At 38.0% G+C, this 15,994-nt stretch overlaps 1 protein-coding gene across 3 annotated transcripts in view; it reads right to left on the bottom strand.

Annotated features, from left to right (window-relative positions):
- The window catches only part of NALCN (sodium leak channel, non-selective), a 232,860-nt gene that overhangs the window by 199,592 nt on the left and 17,274 nt on the right, over positions 1–15,994 (bottom strand). For all 3 annotated transcript variants that reach the window (XR_010612326.1, XM_065677983.1, XM_065677984.1), the window contains exons 4-6: positions 5,947–6,030; positions 4,307–4,446; positions 3,369–3,497 (exon numbers count right to left, since the gene is read on the bottom strand). Coding sequence is in view for 2 of the 3 variants with exons in the window: in XM_065677983.1 (XP_065534055.1) it covers positions 3,369–3,497; positions 4,307–4,446; positions 5,947–6,030 (353 nt within the window). In the remaining variant the exon portion in view is untranslated. The remainder of the gene's footprint in view (positions 1–3,368; positions 3,498–4,306; positions 4,447–5,946; positions 6,031–15,994) is intronic.

Below are 15,994 nucleotides of genomic sequence, written 5' to 3'. Positions count from 1 at the left end.
TAGTGACCAGGCAGACAGGTCTACAGAAATATTTAGGCTATACTGAAAGTGTTACAAAAAGGCCCTCAAAGAATTTCTTTGGGAGAAGAATCAGTACTACATTTTATGTTAGTTATGGCAGTTAGCCATATTAGCTTGCTTTCTTTTGAGGAGGCTTCCTTTCCCTTAGCTTCAGTGCAGACTGAGAATTACAAAAGGAAAATTTACTGTTGTGGAAAAAAATATAATCTAATCATGTGATAAAACAGTATATTTGTGTAGTCAAACACATCATGGTAATAAAAATAAAGAAAATATTGAGTGGCTAGTGTGTGAGGATACATAAAATATCTTAACAGCCAGAGCAATGGTTTGGAAGTAATTTCTCTCTCCTACCCTTGCGGAAGTACCTTTTGTATACTGGAGGTGCCCAAGAGTAAATTATAGTAGATTCAGGGACAACTATTTTCACTGTTTGTTCAATTCTTTGAAATTAATCTGAGATATAACAAAACAGCCTTTGAAACTGCTTATAAGGTATGGACTTATCCAGGCAACTGGATTATATATACACTACATTCCAACCACACTGCGTGTCTTTCAAGCAACTAAAGAAGATCCAGACTGAGGAAATCCATGTAATATACCATTTATTGGCAGAAAAAAAAAGATACAGTGGTTGGAGAAATCATCAGAGGAAAACTGTGACAGCATAGTAGTAAAAAGTAATAATCCCAAAGGAATACTGAGTGAGAAAATGGTGTAGGAAGAAGACAGTGTTCCCCATGAGGAAGAAAAGAAAAGTCTGGCAAAATAAAGAAGATTATAAGACAGATGGAAAGAAAAGATTTATCATCAAACAACAACAACAAAAATACACAAAAACTTTTCAGCCTTTGGAAGGAAGTCATATTTTGCTGATTTCATGGATAGAATGAAAAAGTCTGAACACAGTTATCTCACTTCAGTATTTCTGTTTGCCAGAGTTAACATTAGCAAATGACTGAGGAGGTGGAGAGACAGGAGGTCAGGCAGCGTGGGTGTCAAGAAGGATGGAAAGATAAAAGAACTTGCAGCAATCAAAGAGGCAATGAGTGTCTGCTGAGGCTGCCAGATCCTTTCAAATAAAAAAAGAATAGCAAGATTTTAACATGCTCTCTTTTTGAAAGAGACTTGCCTCCCGTATAATAATTAGTAATAATAATAATAATAATAATAATAATAATAATTCAGAAGGCAGTAGACTTAAAAAGAGTAATTTCCAGAATTTCTGAAATAGATGAAGTCTTGACCTCAATAATACGATTTTAGCCTTGCTGCTTGCCATAGAATTCTGCATAATACCAGGCAAATCACCTACAATTAATGTTCTTACAGGTGGCCACTAACTGCATGATTTTCATTTGCTAACCTTCAATTGGGAGCCTGGGATCTGGTTTGCAGAAATAGTAAGTATTTACAGCTGTGGCTCATTAACAACTCTGAAGTTATTTAAGGCCAAGTACAGCCAACTTTGCTGGGAACAGAACTACCTGAGACAAACAAACAAACAAACAAATAAATAAATAAATAGACAAATAGACAGACAAACAGACTCACTCACTCAACTTGCTCAATCTTTCCTGAGTTGTCTTTTTCCCCCGCGTCTATGTGAAACAAAAAAAAAAAAATCTATGCTATAAAGATTTTCTTAAAAAAAATAGAAAAGTCATACCTCATTTCCAATCTAGGTGAAGATCAGCCCCATACTTCCTATGGTATTGATTAAATAAGAAAATATCTAGAAAACAGGGTTTTTTTCATTTAACAAAATGCCATATAATACCTAGCATATTCTCAAATAATTTTGTAACCTCTTCTGTATCTGGCACTTTTAATAATCTCATTTTGTATTTGATAGCTTATGGGCTCTAGTTTAGAAAACATCTTTAACACAAAGTTTTGCGATAATCAGACTTTTTATTCAGCACAGTAGCAGATTAAGTGGTGTTCTGCTTCCTTATAATGTCTATTTATTTTATGTTCTGACAAATTCAATAGGAATAAAAGGATTCAATTTTGACTAAAGCAAAGGCTACAACTTCCCTATCCAATTTCTTTGGACAAGGACAAAATGAAGAAATAGATGCAAAAGACTCTCACAATGCTTTATGGCTGAGCATAAAGTCAAGCCCTCAATTTAACAGGACATGTAAGCATATACTTATCTGTGATTTTATGAGCCATCCCAGTGACAAAAGGCTATACTGCATTTGGAGTTGATCTTGTGTTTAAATATGTGCTGAATCAAAAACCTGATATATCCCTCTACTCTGTAACCCTCTGCTCTCGCGAGACCTCACTTGGAGTATTGTGTGCAGTTCTGATGTCCCCAACTTAAGAAGGCCATGGAACTTTTGGAGTAAGTCCAGAGGAGGGCCACAAGGATGATCAGGGGACTGGAGCACCTCCCGTATGAAGACAGGCTAAGAAAATTGGGGCTGTTTTGCCTGGAGAAGAGAAGTCTGCATGGAGACCTCATAGCAGCCTTCCAGTATCTGAAGGGGGCCTACGAGTCTGTCGGAGAGGGACCCTTCATTAGGGATTGTAGCAACAGGACAAGGGCTAATGGGTTCAGACAAACAGGGGAGATTTAGGTTGGATATAAGGAAGAAGTTCTTTACTGTGAGGGTGGTGAGGCACTGGAACAGGCTGCCCAAGGAAGTGGTAAATGCTCCATCCCTAGGAATGTTTAAAGCCAGGCTGGACTGAGTCTTGGGCAACATGGTCTACTGCGAGGCGTGCCTGCTCATGGCAGGGGTGTTGGAACTAGATGATCTTAAGGTCCTTTCCAACCCAAACCATTCTGTAATTCTTTGATTCTATGTATACTCCATCACTGGTGTAAAATATTAATCAAGTATTTTCCAAAGATTGGGTAAAAATGCTGTTTAAATTTGAGCATCAGCTCCCAGCAACCTCTTAATCCAGAAAAAGCACCAGATTCTAGGGGTAGTTCTTCCCTATACTTTAGGTCTGATGCCACACCCAGACTTTCTGGGAAAAGACAGGAGAATACAAGGAAAGTTGATGCACCCTCAGTGTCCTGCATCAGCCACAAGTGGCAATACTCCTCTTAAAGTCTCCTCTACTCTCCTGCTCTCTCCCTCTGAACACACACATACACAGTCACTCACTCTACTCAGACTGCAGCCAAATGCCACAATTCATAATGTCTCTGTTGCAGTCAAAATTTGTACTTTTTGTAATTCCTAACATTTTTGTTTCCCCAGTTTATCTAGGGCATTTTTGTGGACTACTTTTAATCTATTAACCCCATTTTACACCCATTGACTACAGTTATGCAGTGAAAGAACAGCCCCATGTTATGCCTGTACAGGTTAACTCACCCTGGCTGTGTGTCATCAGTCACACAATGGTAGGTAAAAGTTCCAAACATCTGCACTCCCAGGATCCCATACAGGAGGAGAAAGAACAGAAGGAATATTGAAACACTCCAGATTTGCTCTCCAGAACGCCTGGCAAAAAGATAAATAAAACACTGAATGCACGGGCAACATGAAGCCTCTTCTGAAAAGCTAAAAAATACACAATATAATCACACAGAGAAAGCAGTATTTCATCCTGCAGAAAATTTGTCTTTAAACCTAACCTCTAACTCTGTGCAGAGATAGAATGGGGAGCCATGATTTTTTTTTAAACCCGTAAGTTAGGGTAACTAAATCAGCTGTAAACTAAAAAGGGTGGAAGAAAAAAAAACACAACATAAATAAAATGCATAAAGTCTAGCTTTTGTAAAATAGTATCTAATGACTTCTACAGATAAAATGTTATGATGAAGTGGATACAAAATATAGACCAAAGAACTTTCACATTACCATTACATGGCTTCTGCCATTACACGCTGTACCAAACATACTTATGTGTATTTGCTTGCATGTAAGCATCTCTGTACATATACCAAGAAACGTACACTCATAACTCTAATGGTTGGGGTACATGCTTGTGTACTTTATTTACCCTACTAGGAGTGCTCACCTTGATTACTAAGTGTCCATATTAATGGAACAGAATTTATTACCATTGGTTGAAAAGTGCTGGCTACAGTTACTAGCAACAAGCTTTAGGATTTCTTTAAATATTTGATCATTTTCTAAGAAACTTGATGATTCTTTAAATAGAGTAACAGCAGAATTTTTTGGCCAGAACTAAAACTCAGGAAGAAAACATGCACTAAGCATAAAGGATCATTTTCTAAGCTGCACAGTCAGTCTTCTAAGTTAAAACTGAAATTTTCTGTTGTTATTCAGGTAAGAGCCTTACTTACTTTAAGATATTTGTTATCCTAGTTCTTGGCAGCTCAAAACGAAAATATATCCGGAATGCTCGAATCATAATGAGTGGTCGTGGAATGCGTAACATGCCCCATGGTGACATCTGGTCAACTATTTCAGCAATTTCAAACACCTACAAACAAAAGAATTGGGAGTTTTTCTGGATGACCCTGTGTTTTCCTGTATTCATCTACTGAACTTTTAAAACTGTGAAACTTACTTTCATTTTCAAACTTCTCTTGGTTTATTTTACGGTTCATATTAACCATGGTTTTTTAAAAGACTTAAGATATCTTTTAATGCATTTCTAAGTAATTCTAATGAAATTCTAAAACTATACTCTGCCCATGTTCATAACGCTTCTGTCTCAAACAACTCAAGAAGACAGTGGACAGTTGTGTCAGCTGCCTGATACTGTGCTAGTCCTACCCCACAAGTTTCCCACAACTTTGATAAAAGTGAGTAATTTACATTTCCAAAGATGAAAATCAGTATCTGTGTGGCACACCACTAAGGTTTTACTATGATATAAAAGTACACATATGCTTTATACAGATCACCTTGTAAGCGGCTATATGCTTATAAATTCTCAATTAAATTCCAAGTGTGTGAGAAAACTGTACATGTTCTTCTCCTAAACTCCACTTACTTACAACACAAATTTAAGCCAAGCCACAGAACAGGGAACCACCTCCTTAATACACTGACAGGTTAAGCACTCCGTGAAGACTATTTAGCTCAATGATTGGGCAAAAATGTCTTGGTTTTAATCCCTGTCTCTCACTCTGACAATAACTACTTAATTTAACATTTGCTCAAAGTACTAAGAAAATGGAGGGGGAATCTGGCATATCTGACAGTGCTTATCTATAATGATCAACTGTCACTCTGCATGTGTACATGATGTACCAAAGTTTCCCCTGTGTATAAAGTAGAAAATTACATGTCTTAAGTTTGTCAGAAGTGGATAAGTAACGCCTAACAGTAATTGCTACAGAACTTTTACAATTCTTACACTACTGCAGGCCCAGTCTCAGAATCTTCAATATGTCCTTACCCAAAAAACTGGCTATTGTGAAAATGCATCAAATGATTTCCAAATGTATTTATTATTACTTTTTCCATTGTGCTTTAACTTGACTTTTGGAAAAGGTTTTGTTAGGTGTGGATCATATTCCATGAAACCCTTTCACTCACCATATCAATACACTGACAGCATGGCAAATATCTAACACAGGAATCACTCTCTCTTTAATTGCCTAAGCTAGTCAACAAGGCATCCTACTAGACTCGATGAAAGGAGATGAGCACAACTTTCATATGGAGCTAAGAGATAAACAGCTCTCTGAAGATCCTTCTCTCTCCTTTTGACTATGCAGAGGATTTATGGTAACAAGGTTCAGATTAATGTTTAACTTCTCAGTAAGAAAAATTAATCAAGATAAATTTAACACAAATGTAGATATACTGCAATGCGCAATTATGGCACTATTGGATTCAGCACAGGTTTTCTTAAACAATTTGACCCATGTACTGCACAAGCTATACTTCTGCAACTTGTAATTACTTGGTTGCACCATGTATTTTTCACAATTAAAGAACTATTCATTGAGAAAGGCTAGTGAATAATTACCTGTAAAACCAGTGACACCCAAAGACAAAAGACCATGAATCCATCAAACACACACCAACGATCTTTTACATAGGAGCTATCACCCTACAAGAGAGAGAAAAGCTAAGAGATTAATTGTTGCTGTTTTACTGTCATGATTTACAAATATCATAAACAAAAGGTTTTGGAAGAAGGAAACGTCTTCTTTGTACTACTTTTAAAATGCCACTTTTGAAAGACTCCAAAAGCCTAGTATGCAGACTAGAATATGCTGGAAATGTACAAACACGTCTTCTGTGTGAGTAAATGGTAGTGTACTTTAGGGCACATAAACACCCCTTTCTAAATGAGGTTTCTCCCAACAGACTGAACATATCCCTCCCCTGCCTTAAAACATTCTCTGGTTCCTTTTCTTTGTTTAGTATTCCTTGAGATACAAACTACAGTGTTTGACATCCACTTTGGGGAAAAAATTATTGTTGCATCTCAAGAACCTTGAAGACATTACTAGACTTTGGCCTGTTATGCGATTCTTGGCTGGATACACATTGTTTCTTATCTCAGTGATAGTTATTTCAGACAACCTGTACTTGTTTTCACATGTCTCAGCATTTTCATTGATTCTAAAAGCACAGACAGGATGTTTTGTTTTAATCTAATAGTTTCAATGACATACGCTATCCTAAAATTGATTTATCATTTCTTGCAGTAGGTGACAGCAAGATATATTGTGTAAATAGAGACAAAATATGACGTTTTTTTAAAAAAAGCTTCATTTCAGTTGCAAAAATTCTTTCGGGTAGAAGTGGCTAAAGTAAGGATATAATGAAAATACAGTAAGTAATTTTCAACTCAGAAATAAAGGAAAGAGACTTAGTTCCCCAAGTAAAGTCTGAGCTAATCAGTAACTCTACTCAAGGCTGAACAAACATAGCGGTTTCAGTGCTTATGTTCAGTAACCATGAAGCAGATAGATACTCATCATTTATCTGAAGAGATCTGCTACCAACACCCCTCTCTCTCCTCTCCCTCTTTTCCCTCTTAGTGAACAAATCTCATATGAGATTTGTATCAACATGCAACTTGAGTCCTTCAATTGTGGCTTTGAACAAAGATGGTGATTGGGCTTTCTGTTGCTGAAGAACCCTTTGAAACTTACTTTTCTTCTCTCAAGCACTCCTTGTCTAAAGCAAAAGTTTTCCCTGAGTTGTGCTGTACAGATCTGAGCATGAACTTGTGCAGGAATTCCTGTATTCACCCTCCTCTGAATAACCCGTCAAAGTACTCAATAAAAGCTAAATCTTTTTTTAGAAATTGCTTTCTGTCTTCACAATAGGTGTGGCATGATTGAAGCAGCTCTGCTGTTTTCTCCTGACAAAGTAAGATGTCGTGAGCCTTTCCAGTGTTCTCACCAGTCAGATAGCTCCACCACCTCACTCATAGTCACATCAGGCCAGCTTCCACAGTTATATCTTCCTGGTCTGGGAGACTTCCAGTGGATCAGCCACAGAAACTTAGAGCACCTTAATGACATCTGTAAAAACTACTCATTTTAGGGAAGGATCTGGCCCTTTCTGCTTTGCACCTAGGGAGCAAATCCTTTTGATGTCTATTATTTCGCTGGCGGTGAATTTGGTGGGGAATCATTAACACATTTACACCGTGTATTGGCACGTGAGATGTTATTTGCTGTGGGAAGCAATTTTAAGGCAGGATCACATCCTGCTTAGTGCAAAAATTAGAATACACTTTTTGGTACAAACCTTGATATTGACATGTAGTGCTACTTCATGAAAAAAATCTAATTCTGACTAAACACAGGCTAGCACTCAATATTAACAGCAGTGAACAGTGAGTTTCATTCACATTTGGAAAAAGCCTTGGGCTGAAATGACAGACTCATGGTCAATGGCAGCCTTTCTTAGACTTGGAAATGAATACAGATACATGAATTTTAAATACATCTGATGACATCTTACCTAAACCAGCTAAATACCTGAAGTATTGTAATATGTTAGTCCCTTGCCCTTTTTTCATCATACCTGCTGAAATTTGAGAATTATTGGTGAGTTTTAAGTAATTTTTTTGTGAATGCACTATCCCATACCATTTACATAATGGTTTATAAGTCTTTGAAATGTGATCTAAACATTTGAAAAAGATGAAGGATTAGTACTACAGACCAGAAACCTTATGCTGAGACTAATCCAAGCCTCTTAATGTCATTAAAGTTGCTGACTCCCTACTGTCTACAGTAGACAGTGGATTCTCTAATGTGCACCACAAGACCTGAAAACTTCTCCACGACTTACAGTCTATCTAGAAAACAAAATCATTTGTCTCTGGCAGAGCAGTGAGTACCAGTCTACTTACACAGCCCATGACTGCAAGCTTGGAACAGCCTTTGGAAGCCTTCTGCACCCCCACTTAACGCCTCTCTCAGGCAGCCTAAGGGGCACTACTTGAACTCAGTGGACTAGCTAACTAACAGCTATTAAAGTCTAAAGCAGCAATACTGCTTAGCTGTTAGATAGATCAATCTCTTTGTTAATTAGAGACTATTCATTATTTTGTAATACCCTTCCTAGTCTCCACAGGCAGCTTTTCCTAATACGCTTCTTTTTTGTCAGTATGTATTCATGGCAGGTCAGCATCACTGTTAGGCTAGTACACAACCATGGAAATGGCCTTCTTGATAAATCACACACGTGGAATTGATCAAAAGTCGGCCTTGCTCTTAAAAGATGTTAACCTGAATTAATCTGAAATTTGACATCTCAGAAGAACAGACAAGCTTGACATAACAGTCTGTAAATAAAATATTCTCTGCCTTATAAGAAGTTAACTTAATTTTCTATGGCAATGTTGTCGTAACTAAGGAAGAATACTTCAAGTTCAGCATTAACGCTTAATCATAGAATCATAGAATAGTTAGGGTTGGAAAGGACCTTAAGATCATCTAGTTCCAAACCCCCTGCCATGGGCAGAGACACCTCACACTAAACCATGTCACCCAAGGCTCTGTTCAACCTGGACTTGAACACCACCAAGGATGGAGCATTCACAACTTCCTTGGGCATTAGTGTCTCTTTGTCTCCTCAAAAACAAGACCAACAAATAAATCTCCTCCCTTCTCCCTGCACTCTGCTTATTTCACCAGATTTTGCCTAATTTTAGCACCATTACATTAACTGAGTACAATGTATTAGCTCATTTCTTCATTTTCATTTTGACACGCAATACTGATACAATGATAACAGCACTGAGATTCCCAAAGATACACTTTCTCAATTGTAATCAGGACATTAAAGATAAAACACCATTACCAATATTAGGTGCCCTAAAAAGTCATTACACAAGTTCACAGAAAAAAAAAAACAATTCTGTAAGACCTAACTCACTGGAAATGTGATCCAATACAAAATACAGACGAAACTACAGACAGAAGTAATAATGCCTGAGATAGTCACTCCATGAGAGCTGTAACAGTTTAAATTACATTAGAATGGAAGACAAGGCAGACTAAATTTTTTAATAAAAGCGCACTCCCTTATCAACTTTGCTGAAAACAAAATACAAAATCAACATCTGACTTGCATAAAGCAATCTGCTAGAAGATTGATTATGTCGACTAATTTTGTTAGGCAATTTCAGTATCTCAGTAAGGTAGGCATCTTAGCTGGATGACAGCACAGTCACCTCCCAGGTCACTTCTGCCTTGCTATTCTCTTAACATCTCAGGAACACTCAGAATGAACAGCAAATACCCCTGCAAGTGGAAAGCCTCCTCTGCCTCCCTGCTTGCCTTCAGAAATGTCTTTTTCTGTCTCATTCGTGACTATAAGCTGTTCTCTGAATTCTTCCCTCCTGCCTCTTTCCAGATGCCTCTGTGGAAAAACCGAACAAAGGAAGTGATATGACATTTGCCCTGAGTAATTAAATATATCATCATCTGCTCTGGAAAGGAGCTCTATAGACTTGGGTCTGCCATTAGGAGAACCTTAGTCTCCCACTTCGCCCCAGTCTCTGACAAACAGGAGAGATGAAAGATGGTACAAACACAAGGAGACAGCAAATTCAGTACCAGCTACTTTGCTATTCTGTCATGGTCACTGAATGCTGTGGTTTGGTAGATAAGGCACATCAACAGCTCCAGCAAATTTTTCAGATCACCCTGTGGGCTCTTTCCCGCAGCACCACATATAAGCATTTAGGGGTGGAGGCTGACATTTACTGGCATTTTTTGAGCAGCATAAATGCTCAGGAGGAAACAGAGGGCATACAGGGAATCAGAATTCGGGAGTACAATTTTTCCCCCCTACGCTATGCTTCTTATAACACAGAAAGAGCAAGCTATAAGTGGGCATAGCTGAGTTAGGGAAATAAGACCCACCCTCCCCCCCCCCCCCCATTCCCTTAATTCACACAACCACCACAGGGCACGGAGGTAGGAGTGGGACAGAAAATGAAACGAGAGCTGAAGGAATTGCGTAACCTCTTTCTCCCTCCTGCAAATGCAGATATACATACACACACTGACAAGCTATGTATCTTCTACCCAGTTGCATGTACACGTATGTTTCTCGCTCAACTTTAAACTTTCCCTATTTCCTTAAAACCCTGCAGTTTATGGGTCTGTTCAGTACCAGAATGATGTGGATAACCCAGCCCTCAACTGTCAAATACTGTCAACATTTTCCTTAGACAGAAAAGAGAATGAAGAGATACAGCCTAATCAAGAAGAAAAGCTGCCTCTGACTTCTGTTCTGAATTCTCCCATTCCCCCAATATAAAAATACTTCTCAAATGTGCTCATGCATCAAACGTTAGCCCCTTTCTTCCTTCTTCTGAGATTTGAAATTTCTCAGCTTCTTGGGGACAGGCTGAAGTGGGACCTCAGACCAACAGATGACTCTCAACCATACTACCTACTACCCTAGTACATCTTTTACTCTGTGTGATACAAAACACACACTAAAAAACAATCCTAAAATGGATTTGCAGGGACATCTTCCACTAGACCAGGTTGCCCAAAGCCCCACCCAACCTGGCCTTGAACACTGCCAGGACAGTGTTCTGTGGATGCCAGGGACATCCACAGCTTCTCCAGGCAACCTGTGCTAGCACTTCACTACCCTCATAGTGAAGAACTTTTTCCTTAGATCTAGCCTGTATCTCCCCTGTTTAAGTTTGACCCATCTTTTATGACTCACAGCCATGTACTCAAGCCATGGCTCAAGCATCATATCCTAGCCATCTTTTAATTGAAAGTACTTCTGTAAATGTAAAATGATGATCCATGCAGGAAGCTAAGGAAATTGTGGATTGCTTAGCTAAGACTATGTTAATAACCAAATTAAAACTGGCATAATTTAAAATGGGTGGTCACCTCCGAGTTAGCCCTCTGCAACAGTGATAGTAGCACTTGAAATTGAAACAACTTTTTTTTTTTTTTGTAAAGTCAGCATTTGGGAGAAAAGAAGAAGGGGGGGGGCACATACAGCACCTCATTTCTGTATGTCTTATTTTCTCACCAAGTGTCTTCATTCACAGTGAGGGAAGTTACTTAAAATACATTCACATAACAGCAATTGATTTGTAACAGTCAACAGAATTGCTGTGTGAAGTTTAAATAGTTATAGTGGGTGTTATCTCACTTTATCATCACTGAGTTAAACAAGTTCAATTTGTAACTACTCATGTATTGCACTGAACTGCTCCATCATCAGATGCTTCCAAGTAACACGTCACCCCATGCACAATTTATCTTGGTCATAACCTGCAATGTAGTATTTATAGTAATATTGTATTCTATGTCAGAAAAAAAAAATGGAAAAATCACTTTCTGTTACAGCACAGAAAACAAAGTAACTATTTATAAATTAAAACAATGAAACACAGCTCTTGTTGATCCTTTGGATTAGAGGGTGATGTCATGAATACTACAGACACACAACACACAGTTCCAATCTATCATTACAAAAAAGCTATGATTTCTACAAAACCACTACTTCACCATATGCAAAAATAAAAAAAAATATCTTTTTAAGTGATTTTGTTACGATTTTACGTTTATTTTGGGAATCATCAATGAAGATGGAGGGCTATTTCATCCGTTAAAGAACAGTCTCAAATGTGTTTGCAAGGCACGCTAGATTTTTGTTAGTTTATGTAATTAATTTCAACAAACTTTGTATTTCATGTTCCAGATTATAATAGGAGGTTTTTACAGTATTCACCATCTCATTCGTTGTTTCCAACACAAGAAAAAACCTAACCAAGCAAAAAAAAAAGCCCGCACCAAAAAGCCTAAAGGAAGAAACAAACCTGGCCATGAAGTAAGAATCAAGACTTTTAAACAGACAAACAAGGACCTTGTTTGTAAAATCATTTAAGTTGGAAAAGACCTTTAAGGTCATCAAGTCCAACGTTAACCTCACATTGCCAAGTCTACCACTAAACCATGTTCCCAAGCACCATGTCTACAAGTCCTTTAAATATCTTCAGGGATGGTGACTCCATCACTTCCTTGGGCAGACTGTTCCAATGCTTGACAACCCTTTTGGGGATGAAGTTTTTTCTAATACCCAGTCTACTCTCCTCCTCCTCTCCTCCCCTCTCCCCCCAGGTGTAACTTGAGGCCATTTCCTCTTGCCTTATCACTTGCAACAGTGTTTGTTGTAAAATAAGGAGAAAGGGTGGGAAATGGGAGGAGTTTAAAAACAGTGTTTTAAACCAAAACTTGAGGAAAATTTAAAAACAAACCAGAAACAAACATGAAAATATTACACAACACTCCCTCCCTCAAGTACAAAAAAGTATCAAAGAGAATGACCAGGTCCACAAAACAATGGAAAAGAATGCCTAAACACACCTCCTGCAGCAGCTCAAGCACTGTAGAGCATCTCAGTTCATCTGAGTGGCAAGTAAATCAGATTGTCCACTATTCAGAGATGCCAGGCACAGCCTTATTATATAGTCAATAGAGGACAGATGCCAGTACCTTCTTATCAATACCCAACAGTAGGTATGGCTACAGAATATGTAGGGAAGGGAGCTCTGCTGGTGTATTACACTGCTGCTTTCTCGATACACTGCTTTATTGCTGCAGTTGTGTGCCAGTATGCCCTGCAGGGAGATTTTATAGGTTAATACTAGAAGCTTGAATTTCATTTCCCTCTCTATCTGTTCATTAGCCATCTGTATTCAGTGTTGTAAGTAATGCCTTACTAGCTAACTCGGCTCCCTTGGATGTTTAAGGGTTCAGCAAATCTAAAAATGGATAATCATGAGGAGGATTAATAGGATTCCCCTACCTGGAAAAGCACTCACTGTTTCCAGGAAGTGCGCAGGAAAAAAAAGTCTTCACTGTGAGAACAATTAAACACTGGGACATGTTGCCCGGAGAAGTGCTAGCATCTCCCTTGCTGGAAATATTCAAGACTCAGATTGATAGGACCCTGGATAACCAAATTAAAGCCCTGCTTTGAGTAAGAGGTTGGCCCAGACAATCTCCATGGGTCCTTTCCAACCCAGACTTTTCTCCGGTTGTGTGCAATCCAAGCCGATCTCCTCAAGGTTACAGTTCCTTGAGGTAGACTCCAGTTCTCCAGTTCTACATCTAGTTCCACATGCATGGACATCTGCTCATGCTCGGAAGTATTCTGCAGCCTTGAGGTTATGTGTTTTAAACACTGCTGTGCTTCATCCACCAGTATCTGCTCTCCCCCAAATCCAATGTTTAGGGGGGATGCAATGGGAAGATCTGGATCCAAATGTTTCAAGGTGAAAGCTTTCACCCCAAGGCATCAAATATTGCCTGGAGATTGAACAGGGGAATTTGACAAGCAAACACTTTCATCTAACATGACAAAACTCAGATTTATGATTGTCAGTCACAGCTCTCCTTCAACAGAAAATAGCCACAATTATGAAAGTTGGAATAGATAAGAAGGAGAAAAAGGATTTTATCATTTGGTAATTAGCATTATTAAAAGCTGCAGAATCCATTTCATACTACAGAAACTAAAAGTTTATCGAATCAACAATCTTAGGATAGCTCTAACAAAGCAGTATTTATATTAGTGATGAAGAACACAATACTGTGAAACGAAATTTTACATTCAGCTTACTGCCTTAACAATCCCACACAAATTTTGTCATTTTTGTGAAAATACAGCTGCATAGAGATGTTCTTATTCCTTTCCACAGGGATTTGGATATCAGTAGGATTATTCATCTTGATGTCTTGTTTTATTCTCTAATTAAGAGAGATGACAACATGGGCATCAAAATTAAATAAATAAAAAAAATAAATAAAATAAAATAAAACAAAACAAAATAAAATAAAGAAAAGTATCAATGCTGTTTAATTACAGCAGACTTCCCTGAAAATGCTAATTTCAAGACAAAAAGGCACATTAGGGATGAAGTTCCCTCTCTTTCTACCTGAATACATGTTATCCAACATGTTGATTTCACTGCTATCCCATTATATGGGTCATTTTACCCTGACATGAAGCAATACATTAAAAATATCTCTCAATAATAGCTACTTTCATGAAAAAAAAAAAAAACCAACCTGTAAAGTAATTCTTGAAAGTGCTATTAGAAAAGGAACAAAATAACACTACCAAAAAGTTTTCTTCATCTAAGTGGTCTGTATATTGAAAGAGAAACATATAAATTAATTATGAAAGTCAGTATGCCATAGATTTTTTTTTTTTTTTTTTTTTGTAACTTTAAAGTTAGATTTCACTTACTGTGGTAAGTCACTAAGTCTTATATGGACACATACTTCAGTCCATGCCCCAGAAAAATTTTTCACTGAAAATTTCCATGACTCACTGACTGGTTAGAAATATTACCATTTTTCTTTTAGAAATGCTGCCTGTGTAAGTTCACTAAGTAACTGAAATGCCTTTGATTTTCTAATACTTTAATGCAAAAAATAGTGCAAAAAGCCCCACTGTGTAATATGAGTCATTAGTTCCCTGTAATAAACGCTCCAACAAAACCAGGCACAAGTAACCATAGAAACAGGTACGTATATTCCAGCGCCATGGTCTCTAACCTTCCCTGGCCCACAGGCAGCACCCTGCTGCAGGCAACTTTGTATTTGTTTTCCTCATGATAATCAGTTTTAATTTTTTTTTAATTTCCTGTGACTGGAAGCAGCATAGGAGCACTTAACTAGCAACATGATTCCAGGAGGCCGGGAACAGATGTCCTTGTGATGGACATATGCGCTTAGCAAAACAGCAACTGACAAACACAGGAAAAAGGTGAGACAGAAGAATCACCTTCTGTAGACTGAATGTCTTATTCAAATAATGGATATTAATGCCTGTTCGCTATGAAATAAGATAATCACAGCTGCCAACACCAAAATTCCACAGTATTTTTGAGGTTAAATTTTAAGACAATTTGAAATAAAATACTTTTTGCCAACATAGAATAGCATGCAACCTGCACTGCACATCTAGGTTTCCAACACAATTATACATACTAAAGAATTATATTTTTTATAGATATGTAAAATAATGTTTATTTTATAATCCCAAAATCCTCAAATCCTAAATTAACTGGGCCTTTTTTCATGTCTGCTCTGTGAGCTTTTTACTACCACATGTAACTAATTTTCTCTTCTTATTTTTTTCCTTCCACATAATTACACTCTGTTTAGCCAAAGCATCTTGTCATTTTCTCATCCCTGCCACTGATTCCACTGGTTATCCCTGCCCTCAAGGTCGAGTTCTCACTCCTGTCTGAGACTTGCAGATCCCGAGACTAAGTTTTCACCACCAGCCATTCCGAGCACATCAGAGCATGCTGACGTGGGATGACAGGAGGCACATATTCTGTTTCACTACCTGACCTTTGGAAACAACATAGCTTCCTGATCCTTAACTCATTTATACACCATGGGCATACAGTGTATCTAAAGTCACAGAGCACAGTAATGTCAGACTTTCCACCTTCTGTTTTCAGTTTGTAATGTAGCAGAAACTCCCCTGCCAAAGATACTAAAAGCTGGTGAGCCAGCTGACACTGTTTCACTGCAATTCAG

This window comes from Lathamus discolor, chromosome 4 (assembly GCF_037157495.1).
Source record: "Lathamus discolor isolate bLatDis1 chromosome 4, bLatDis1.hap1, whole genome shotgun sequence".
In the NCBI taxonomy this organism is placed as follows: domain Eukaryota; kingdom Metazoa; phylum Chordata; class Aves; order Psittaciformes; family Psittacidae; genus Lathamus; species Lathamus discolor.
The sequence above is the reverse complement of the archived record's forward strand: the minus strand, read 5'-3'. Positions and strand labels throughout refer to the sequence as shown.